This window comes from Staurois parvus, unplaced genomic scaffold (assembly GCF_062004578.1).
Source record: "Staurois parvus isolate SC_StPar_1 unplaced genomic scaffold, SC_StPar_1.0 ptg000360l, whole genome shotgun sequence".
Lineage (NCBI taxonomy): Eukaryota > Metazoa > Chordata > Amphibia > Anura > Ranidae > Staurois > Staurois parvus.
In genome coordinates, this window is record NW_028318156.1 from 177,329 (window position 1) to 189,577 (window position 12,249).

General features: G+C 41.9%; 1 protein-coding gene across 1 annotated transcript in view; it reads right to left on the reverse strand.

Moving 5' to 3' along the window:
• Positions 1-12,249, reverse strand: part of ST13 (ST13 Hsp70 interacting protein) — a 100,969-nt gene that overhangs the window by 62,335 nt on the left and 26,385 nt on the right. The window contains exon 5 of the mRNA XM_089684861.1: positions 8,772-8,838. Within this exon, the coding sequence (XP_089540987.1) occupies positions 8,772-8,838 (67 nt within the window). The remainder of the gene's footprint in view (positions 1-8,771; positions 8,839-12,249) is intronic.

The following is a 12,249-nucleotide window of genomic DNA, read 5'->3' on the forward strand; positions in this document are numbered from 1 at the left end:
CTTCGAGGTTTTTTTCAAGGTAATTAAAAAGATGTTAACTAGATATATATGGAAAAACAAAAAACCTAGAATATCTTATGATTTGTTGAGTAGAAATAAAGAGAGGGGAGGATTGGGAGTGCCAGATTTTAAGAGGTATTATAGAGCAGTAGTTCTAGCATGAATATATGACTGGACACACAATCCAGAGGAGAAAAGGTGGGTTAAGATTGAAAATGAATTAAGTGGAGTTGACTTGAGTAAATCATATGGGTACTAGCACAATATAGAGGATTAAAAGATACCACGAGTGTTTATACATTAAATGTTTTAAAGGTTTGGGATGGATTGCACAGGTTTATGGGATGGGATTTTAATTCACAGTTGATTTCACTGAGGAACACAGAGTATTTTCCTCCAGGTAGGGAGGAGAGCACAGGAAAATGGTTTAAAAGGAGGATATTCAACTGAGGGATATTATGGAAGGGCAGGAATTGAGAACACTTAAGGATCTGAAAAAGGACAAAAGGGAACTTTTTATTAAGATAGATGAGTGGAGATATCACCAATTAAAACACTTTGTCGGCAGTCTTCCGAAACCTTTGAGATTGAGAAAGGATTGGAATCTGTTTGAGAGGTTGTTGGAATCACGTGGAGATGGGAAACGGGGGACGGCAAAAGTTTATAACATTCTCACTGAGTTAGACACACACACAAAGGCAATGCATATAGTAAAATGGGAAAGGGTTTTGGGAATAGAGATTGATGAAGAAAAACAAAGGAAAATATATAGATTAACACACAAGAATATAAGCATGAGAGAGGTGGAGGTAAACTATAAGTGTTTAACAAGATGGCACATTGCACCAAACGTCGAATACAAGATGAGTGGGGAGAATGCACCAGAGTGTTGGCGGGTGTGTGGAAAGATAGGTATGTTATATCATATATGGTGGGAGTGCCCAAAGATTCAAGGTTTTTGGGGGACAATGGTTCAATTGGGATAATCTCTGGGATAAAGATAGGCTTGGACCCAGAGTTGTGTCTACTACATAGTACAGAGCTATCAGTGAATAAATACAAAGATATGGTACTAGCTAAATGCGGCAAAAGGTCTGATACCTAGGTTTTGGCATAGCTCAGAGGAGAAGAGGATTGGGTGGAAAGAATGAACCAGATATGTAGGATGGAGAAACTGTATTATATGCAAGACAAGATGGGGTTATATTACAGGAGGTGGGGAAGATTTTGCATCCAAGGTGAAATATATGAAGTAGTAGAGTGGAAGAGGTGAAAGTATATATTACTTAAGAAAAGATGTAATGAGAAATGCAGAGTGGGTGGTTTTACTTGTGGGGGGGGGGGGGGTTGGTTTGTCGGGGCATTAGTTGGGGGGGGGGTAAAGGGAATAAAGATAGAAGGGAAATAAAGATAGATAGGGATATAATTAATGGTTTGGATACATTTGAAAGTTTTGTATGTTATATGAGAGAAATTATGAAATTTGTATTTTATACAGAAAATTAATAAATATTTGAATTAAAAAAAAAAACAAAAAAAACCACAAAAATAAAATAATATTTCTGCTGTCCGTCACAGAAACCCATTCCATGAAGATGTCTACGCACTGTTATAGTGCTAATCTGAAGGCCACATGAAGTTTGGAGGTCTTTAGCTACTGACTCTGAAGACAGTTGGCGACTTCTGCGCACTTCAGCATGCATTGACCCTGCTCTATCATTTTAAGTGGCCTACCACTTTGTGGCTTAGTTGCTGTTGTTCCCAGTTGCTTCCACTTTGTTATAATACCACTATCAGTTGACCGTGGAATATTTAGAAGCAAGGAAATTTCACAGATGTTTTCACAGATTCACAGAAATTTCACAGATTGCACAGGTGGCAACCTATCACAGTACGCTTGAATTTACTAAGCGCCACTCATCCTTTCATAAAATGTTTGTAGAAGCAGTCTGCATGCTTAGGGGTGCTTGATTTTATACATCTGTGGCCATGGAGGTGATTGGAACACCTGAATCCAATGATTTGAAGGGGTGCCCCAATACTTTTGGCAATATAGTGTGTGAATATATATATATATATATATATATATATATATACATACACACACACACACACACACACACACACACATACATACACATACACAGAGAGAGAGAGAGAGAGAGAGAGAGAGAGAGAGAGAGAGAGAGAGAGAGAGAGGGGGGGGGAGAGGGGGGGAGAGAGAGAGAGGGGGGGGGAGAGAGAGATCAGTCGTGATGTACTAACTGCATTCCAAGATATCTAATAATAGGAATACTTACAATTACACTCCAAATCACATTCTGCTTTGCCTTCTAAGTATGGGGATACCACATATGTGAGACTTTTTCACAGCCAATAAAATTACGCTTCTAATTTCCTGACTACCTATCACATTTCTGGAGGCCTTGAAGCACCTAGACCAGGGGTCTGCAACCTTTAAGACATAAAGAGCCACTTGGACCCGTTTCCGAGAGGGAAAAAAAGACTGGGAGCCGCAAAACCATTGCAACATTTAAAACAAATCCGACACTGCATATATTGCAAAAAGCGCATGAAGGGGGTTTAAGGGCCCAGTAAGCAAAGCGTTAATCAGGGCCACAGTGTATCGTCATAATCACAATCATAGCCTTAGGTCAGTGGTGGGCAACCTTTTTTTTCAACTGAGCCAAATCTCGCCAAAACCACGATTGAAATTTATTTTGAGAGAAACATTTTTAAAATGAAAATACATCCCCCATATAGTAATTCATCCCCCATAGTAATTCATCCCCCATATAGTAATTCATCCCCCCTATAGTAATTCATCCCCCCTATAGTAATTCATCCCCCCTATAGTAATTCATCCCTTATATAGTAATTCATCCCCCATAGTAATTCATCCCCCATATAGTAATTCATCCCCCATATAGTAATTCATCCCCCATATAGTAATTCATCCCCCATATAGTAATTCATCCCCCCTATAGTAATTCACCCCCCCTATAGTAATTCATCCCCCATATAGTAATTCATCCCCCATATAGTAATTCATCCCCCATATAGTAATTCATCCCCCATATAGTAATTCATCCCCCATATAGTAATTCATCCCCCATATAGTAATTCATCCCCCATATAGTAATTCATCCCCCATATAGTAATTCATCCCCCATATAGTAATTCATCCCCCATATAGTAATTCATCCCCCATATAGTAATTCATCCCCCCTATAGTAATTCATTCCCCATATTGTGTCAATTCACTTACGTTTGCTCCGCGCGTTCCTCTCGCTGTGTTCCCGTGCCGTTCTGGTCTTCAGGGCGGACTGTGAGAGGAGAGGAGTTCGTCACGCTGCCCCGCCTACATCCTGACAGCCAATGTTTGCCAGCGGGCGCCCGGCACACAGAAGAGCTGCATTAAAAGAGCCGCGGCTTGCCGGCCCTATTGCCTGTCACCTGGTGGGCAGTGTGCTCCGGAGCCGCAGGAAAGGTGAAAAAGAGCCTCATGCGGCTCCGGAGCCGCGGGTTGCCGACACCCGACCTAGACAGTGAAAATGACCACATTTTGGAAAGAAAACTCCCGAAGATATTTTCTAGGAGGAATGGCAAGTCTTCTGAAGACTTCATTTTTTTACCACAAGTTTTCAGGCCAATTTTTAGCTTTCAGTGCTGTTGCACTTTGAATGACGATTGCGCGGTCATGCAACATTGTGCATTTAAATTTTTATAATTTTTTTTTACACAAACAGGGCTTTCTTTTGACAGTATTTGACCGCCACTGGGGTGTTCATTTTTTGTACTATAAACAAAACAAACAAAAAAAAAAAAGCAAAACATTTGGGAAAAAAAAAAAAGTTTTTCTTTGTTTCTATTCTAAAATTTTGCAAACAGGTAATTTTTCTCCTTCACTGATGTGTATTGATGAGGTTGCACGGATAGGCAGCGCTGCAGCACTGATGAGGTGGCACGGGTGGGCATTGATATGCAGTAATGCTGGGCACTGACAGGCGGCACTGACTGACACCACTGACTGGCAGCACTGATGTGTAGCACTGCGGTGTACTGATGGGTGGCACTGCTGGGCATGCATGGGCACTGGTGGGTGGCACTGATCATCAGTGCAGATGTCCTCTGTGACATTTGCCGGTTATCGGCAGTACTTTCCTCACACTGTGACAGCGTGAGGAAAGTGATGCTGATAACCGGCAACTGTATTTACTTTGTGACCTCCTGTGTCATTGGACACAGCTGATCACGTGGTAAAAGGCCGCTGTGATTGGCATTTTACCTAGTCATCTGATCAGCTGTGTCCGTAGGACACAGGGATCACTGACAGTGCTGGGTTGTACGCCGGGGAACTAGTGACGCCGTCACTAATGTCTGGTGACGCCGGGGAACTAGAGTGGCCACTGATTAGGGACACTGGAGTAGCCACTGATCAGGGACACCGGGGGAATGGAGTGGCCGCTGATCAGGGACATCGCGGGACTGGAGTGGCCGCTGATCAGGGACACCGGGACTCGAGTGGCAGTAATCAAGGACAATGAATGGACGACAGTGATTAGGGATACTGACTGGCAGCACGCACTGGTCTGGTGGCATTGTACTGCTGTGGCAGTGTTTAGAGACAATGGCTGGGGGCACCAGCATGACACTACACTTGTTCTAGTGACAGTATGTCAGTAAACACTGTACTGCCCTAGGGGTGATAAGGATTTTTTTTTTTTACACTAGGATTGCTTATACAGTGATGATCACAATATAAGCAATCTGTTTAATTTTTTACTATTGTTATTGGCCACAGCTATCACACAGTACAGTGCCGCTGTATGATGTGATCGCTGTGACCAATCACAGAGCTCAAAATAGTAAACAATGGCATCATGAAACAAAGCCCTTGTCTACCACGGTTCATGCGATTGCTGTGATTGGTCACAGCGATCATGTGGTACCAGAGTTAAATCACAGCGTCCCCAAAGGTGTGCACTTGGGCGGACATGACGGTACGACGCTTGTCCTGCCTATATATATATATATATATATTTTGAACATACACTTTAAGATGGAAGAAGAATACAATGTTAGGCCTTAAAGTTGGCCTAGGTTTCAAAATTACCTTTTATTTGCAAAGAATAGGTTGAAGGAAGAACTGGAAAAAACCCCAAATGGACTAGATCCTCTGGAGCAAGGTAAGGTCTCAGGAGGTAAAATGAAGGTAAACGCCTGAATAAATATGCACGCCAATGAAATCCAAACTGGCATAGAGGTATTGGGGATTATTTAATCACACAACGAATCACTTGTTGCAGAAGGATGATCTTCGTCATGTGCAGGAACGCCTCAATTCAGATGCTGGGGATGAGGAAGAGAGTACCAGGATCATAAGAGGGGACATCAGGCTGCGAAAATCAGAAGGCAGTGAAGTTTCTGACTGCAGCTTACTGCCAAGAAGGCTCCAGCAAAGAGAAAATGGGGGCAAAAAGGTAACACTATACGTAGGTTCCAGCATTTGGAGAGGAGTAAAGTGAGGGAGAAGCAGAACAGAAGTAAGGAATGATTTTGTCCAGGGCAAGGGGCAGCTTGGAGAAGACTGGGGGTAGAAACTATTCTATTTCACTAGACAACACTGCACTAGACATCAGGCCACTGCTGTACCCAGAGCCAGCCCACATATCTGAGAGTACCTTGTGTTTTGCAGCCTTTGTTTGAAGTGTATCAGCCGTAGTTAAACTACCACCCATTTGGGAGCCAAGGGATTTGGTAAAAAAAGAATCTGCACCATGAAGCTAGGTAAGCAACCCCTCCTGCTGCTTGTAATTTTTTTTTTACCTTCATGCAAGGAATGCATTAAAGGTAAAACATATATAGGCTTTAGAACCACTTTAAGCAGATTTCATAGGGGCCCCTAAAGTAAGAGGCCCCCCACCAGCTCACAGTCACTTTGTATACCAGCTGATAAAACAATGAACAAAATAATATAACGCTGCATAACAGACCTGAGGCAGTTGGGTGAATAAAGGAATGAAATGAGAAATCTGGATGGGAACTAGATACCATCACAGAAAGTTTATCATTTTCCTTGTATGTTAGCTCCTCCTTAACCACTTGCTTACAGGGCACTTAAACCCCCTTCCTGCCCAGGCCAATTTCCAGCTTTCAGCGCTGTTGCACTTTGAATGACAATTGCGCGGTCATGCAACTGTACCCATATGAAAATTTTATACTTTTTTTGTGACAGATAGAGCTTTATTTTGGTGGTATTTAATCACCTCTGGGTTTTTTATTTTTTTTCTTAAACAAAAAAACCACTGAAAATTTTGAAAAAAAAAACTTTTTTTCTTAGTTTTTGATATAAAATTTTGTAAATAAGTGATTTTTCTCCTTCACTGATGTGCGCTAATGAGGCTGCAGTGAAGGACACTGATGGGCATTGACAGGCATCACTGATGGGCACTGAAAGGCACTCATATATGGCACTGACAGGCGGCACTGATAGGTGGCACCGATAGTTAGTACTGATTGGCATTGATAGGTGGCACTGACTGGCACTGATGGGTGACACTGAAAGGCAGCTCAGATGGGCACTGATATGTGGCATGGATGAGCACTGAGAGCTGGCACTGATGGACACTGACAGGTGGCACTGCTGGGGCTACACAGATCATCAGGGCACAGTGATCATCAGTGCTCTGATGATCTGTGTACATGTCCCCTCTGAGGAATGCCGATTACCGGCTCTCCTCACGAGGTGTCAGCGTGACAGCTCGTGGGGAGAGAAATGCCGATAGCTGGCATTTCCCTGTTTACATGTGATCAGCTGTGATTGGACACAACTGATCACATGACCGAGCCGACATCCGAGGAACACAGCGCACCGCCGATCGCCGCACGCTCCGGGAGCCGCGCATGCGTGGTTAGAATGGGAGGACATCATATGACGTCCTCCCAGAACGAGAGAACCACCTTGCGTCCGTCATATTACTATATGGTGGGAGGTGGCTAGAATGTCAGCCAAGCTTTTTGATGTAGAAACTGAGATCTGGTTCCACTCTTCTGCTGCAAGGGGCTTCTGGAAATCCTATTCACACTTCGTCATGTAGGAGGGGTAATTTGTGCAGTAGAAAAGAGTAAAGTGTATCTGAATCTGACAAGCCCTGAAGTCTGTAGATTTTCGTTAAGGTGGTTTCTAAGCAACGTTAGAGAGGATAGGTCCTAGGGAGACAAGAACAGTGCTGCAGAAAAAGCCGCACAAAAATACTGCTCTGAAAAAGGAGCACTGGCTCAGCTCGCAACTGACAAGATAAGGAAAAAAAATCTGGATAGCCGCAAAAGCATCTTTATTTTCCAATACCATAAAACAGCACAACAGGCAAAGAAAAGAGAGCTGGACTAGGGGCTAATGTGTTTCACGCTTTACCAGCGCTTAATCATAGCCAAAATTCACCAGATTGAGAGAGTAAGGGAAGGAGGCAGAGTAAGATTTTGGAGGGAAATTTATTGGGTTGGACATTACAAAAGGGCACCAGATGTGAATAGGCAGATCTTGTGGGGATAGCCTGTGGATGAAAGGGACATGTGTGTACAAAAGGAAAATGCATTTTCAGCAAAGTGTTTGTGAATCTAGAGAAGGAAAGTACTCTTACAACCCGTGACACTCTTAAAGTGGTAGTAAACTCCTTTTTTTATCTTGTACCTACTGGTAAGCATATAATAAGGCTTACCTGTAGATACAGTGAATGTCTCCGACACATGCACCATTTAGGAGATATTCCCCACTCCAGAATGCCGTCCACTAACAGTGCTGTGCCATGATCATGGCACATGTGCGGGAGTGACGTCATCTTGACTCGCCATTCAAACGGCCAGAGCTTGTGAGCTCAGAAGGAAAACCGAGTGAAGATGGAATTCTTGTCAGTGGTGAGAGCACGCTGCTAGAGGGAAACATTTCAGAGGTAAGCCTGCACTGCATACTACCATGTTATGACTTCAACCTACAAGGGAACCTTTTTTTTTTCCCCTTTATATAGACTGTTTACTATTACTTTAATTATCTTATCTAAAAAAGGTCAGGAAAGCCTCTATCCTCGAAAAGAAGAGATAGGTTAAAAATTGTTTGGGAGCATGATCAACCGACCAACTCAGTCAAAGGATCCTGTGGATGGCGACAGAGATCATGTTTAAGTGAGCCACCAAACAATTGGCTCTCAGTTTTCATCGCCTGAACAACTTCATCTATCAGTCTAAAATTCTCTGCCAGTTCCGAATTAAAAATCCCTGATAATTCTGTCACTTTCTAAGCAAAATGTGGTGTAGCTGTGAGTCTGCCACAAAAAAGTGAAATCTCGAAAAAGATTCTGATTTCCAAGGAGTCCTTTAAAGAAGGAGCATCTTTGGCAAGGTAGAAAAAAAAAATGATTTGACGTCTTAAACTTCACTACAAGCATACATTATAAATAACATTAGTGGGATCAGAACCCTTTTCTGCCTCTTCTACCTAGATTATACTTGTACCACAGTCTGTCCTATAATCTTTTGAATTCTGCACAGTGTGGTTCTAGCATGCATGCCAAAGACAACAGAGCTCACTGGAATGCCTACCATTGGCCTATTATTGTATTTTGGGTAGTGCTTTGTAGAATTTAGATACTCTAATAAAAGTGTTTGTGAAAAGCAGCAAAAAAAGAAAAAAAGTGCCAAAAATTACACTACGGAGTAAAGTTTTTTTTTTTTTATGAGCAGAGCAATACCAACCTAAATATAAAAGCTCTTACCCTCTCCCAGAGCATTAATAGCCTCTACTTTTCTTTCATTTGCCGTATCCATCATTTCCTCCGTGACCTGCATTATAAGAAGATAATAAAACACACAACAAAGTTAATATCTAACATTTACACAAATGTCCCATACATCTACTTACTGTAGCAAGTTTTCTCCGCTGTCACCTATAGTTAAAGGATAAGCTCACCTTTTTTTTTCTAAATTCCAGCTCCCCTATATACGAATATACCATTAATTTATCTTTTTTGCAGAAAATAAAAGGCTTTCTATAATATCTTAATCCAGCCCTTACCTCAGCAGCTAAATGGTTGTATGCAAAACTTCTCATTTACGTCCTGGATGGCCAAGACACAGGAAGGAGTTGACCAGCTGACCTCAATAACACACCCTGTGCACCTGCCCTCCCACCTCCAAGAGATGACACTGCCCACCTCTGTGTGCTCACATAATCAATATCAAGGGACAACATTCTCACTGAATACAGATCTCCTTGGATCCACCTTCAACTTAGGCAGTGCAAGGGTCTGTCTGATTGGATACAGAGTGATTGACTAGATGGTGTGTCCTCCTACTATATAGTTTTGGTGAGATTGCCAGCTCTATACAGTCAGGTCCATAAATATTGGGACATCGACACAATTCTAACATTTTTGGCTCTATACACCACCACAATGGATTTGAAATGAAACTAACAAGATGTGCTTTAACTGCAGACTGTCAGCTTTAATTTGAGGGTATGTACATCCAAATCAGGCAAAAGGTGTAGGAATTACAACAGTTTGCATATGTGCCTCCCACTTGTTAAGGGACCAAAAGTAATGGGACAATTGGATTCTCAGCTGTTCCATGGCCAGGTGTGTTTTATTCCCTCATTATCCCAATTACAATGAGCAGATAAAAGGTCCAGAGTTCATTTCAAGTGTGCTATTTGCATTTGGAATCTGTTGCTGTCAACTCTCAAGTTGAGATCCAAAGAGCTGTCACTATCAGTGAAGCAAGCCATCATTAGGCTGAAAAAACAAAACAAACCCATCAGAGAGATAGCAAAAAAAAAGGCGTGGCCAAAACAACTGTTTGGAACATTCTTAAAAAGAAGGAAAGCACCGGTGAGCTCAGTAATACCAAAAGACCCGGAATACCATGGAAAACAACTGTGGTGGATGACCAAAGAATTCTTTCCCTGGTGAAGAAAACATCCTTCACAACAGTTGGCCAGATCAAGAACACTCTCCAGGAGGTAGGTGTATGTGTGTCAAAGTCAACAATCAAGAGAAGACTTCACCAGAGTGAATACAGAGGGTTCACCACAAGATGTAAACCATTGTTGAGCCTCAAAAACAGGAAGGCCATATTAGAGTTTGCCAAACGACATCTAAAAAAGCCTTCACAGTTCTGGAACAACATCCTATGGACAGATGAGACCAAGATCAACTTGTACCAGAGTGATGGGAAGAGAAGAGTATGGAGAAGGAAAGGAACTGCTCATGATCCTAAGCATACCACCTCATCAGTGAAGCATGGTGGTGGTAGTGTCATGGCGTGGGAATGTATGGCTGCCAATGGAACAGGTTCTCTTGTATTTATTGATTATGTGACTGCTGACAAAAGCAGCAGGATGAATTCTGAAGTGTTTTGGGCAATATTATCTGCTCATATTCAGCCAAATGCTTCAGAACTCATTGGACGCCGCTTCACAGTGCAGATGGACAATGACCCAAAGCATACTGCAAAAGCAACCAAAGAGTTTTTTAAGGGAAAGAAGTGGAATGTTATGCAATGGCCACGTCAATCACCTGACCTGAATCTGATTGAGCATGCATTTCACTTGCTGAAGACAAAACTGAAGGGAAAATGCCCCAAGAAAAAGCAGGAACTGAAGACAGTTGCAATAGAGGCCTGGCAGAGCATCACCAGGGATGAAACCCAGCGTCTGGTGATGTCTATGAGTTCCAGACTTCAGGCTGTAATTGACTGCAAAGGATTTGCAACCAAGTATTAAAAAGTGAAAGTTTGATTTATGATTATTATTCTGTCCCATTACTTTTGGTCCCTTAACAAGTGGGAGGCACATATGCAAACTGTTGTAATTCTTACACCGTTCACCTGATTTGGATGTAAATACCCTCAAATTAAAGCTGACAGTCTGCAGTTAAAGCACATCTTGTTCGTTTCATTTCAAATCCATTGTGGTGGTGTATAGAGCCAAAAATGTTAGAATTGTGTCGATGTCCCAATATTTATGGACCTGACTGTATATCGAAAATGAACTAGTTCCAGTTTTGGTGGCACGATTTGTTAATCACTTCCTGTCCGGACACTTTTACCCCCTTCCTGTCCAGGGCAATTTTCAGCTTTCAGCGCTATCACACTTTGAATGACATTTGCGCGGTCATGCAATACTGCACCCATATGAATTTTTTACCATTTTTTTGAGACAGATGAAGCTTTATTTTAGTGGTATTTATTCACCGCTGGGATTTTTTATTTTTTTGCTATGTAAATGAAAATGTCCAAAACATTTTTTAAAAAAGTGTTTTTCTTATAAACTTTTGCAAATAAATAATCTTTCATCATAAATCTTGACCAAAATTTATTCCGTTATATTTTTAGTAAAAAAAAAGAAGCCAAATTAGTTTATAACCAAAAATTATAATTTTTAAACATTTTTTTTACATTTTTATATTATTATTTATGGGGTTTTTTTTTACATACTGTCACCCTAGCAGTACAGTGTCACCATGGTGACTGTACTACTTGTGGGGGTGATGAAGATTTTTTTTTTTTACAGTGATTGCTTTTACACCCATATAGGATGTAAAAGCAATCATTTCTCTTTCTCTCTGTCTACATTCTTGCAGCCATTGAGAAATACTGAGTGAGCTGTGATTGGTCACACCTTGTCACATGGTACAAGGCTGTTGTGAATAGCCTTGTACCATGTGACCTCTGTGATCATTCACAGATTTCACACGTAGTAAGCAATGATGTCACAAGTGACATCTTGCTTACTACTTTGCATTTGATCACTGATTGGCCTATCAGTTATCACATGATCGGGACCTCGTACAGAGGTCCCGTCCGACGATCGGTGTTTCACTGTGTCCGGAGGACACAGTGGACACTGGATCGCGGTGCTGCGCGCTCCCAAGGAGTGCGCACAGCTAGAAAAGGTGGGTGCCGTTTATGAACAGCAACCCGCCCCTGGACTGCCACCGCCCTGCCGTATAAACAGCAGGCGGTCGGCAAGAGGGTAAAGGCACTCCAAACACAGAAACAAACACATTTTACCATGTGAAAAAACAAAATGACAAAGGAAGCAAAACGCACATAAAAAAAATGTGCAAACTGCAACAAAATGTCCTACTTTGCCACATGTAGGGCAGCCCATTGAAATCAATGTTTGCCTTATGTGTGTCACAGGAGAAAGTGGCCAAAAAACATGTGCTCCCACTATACTAGGTGTGAATGGGG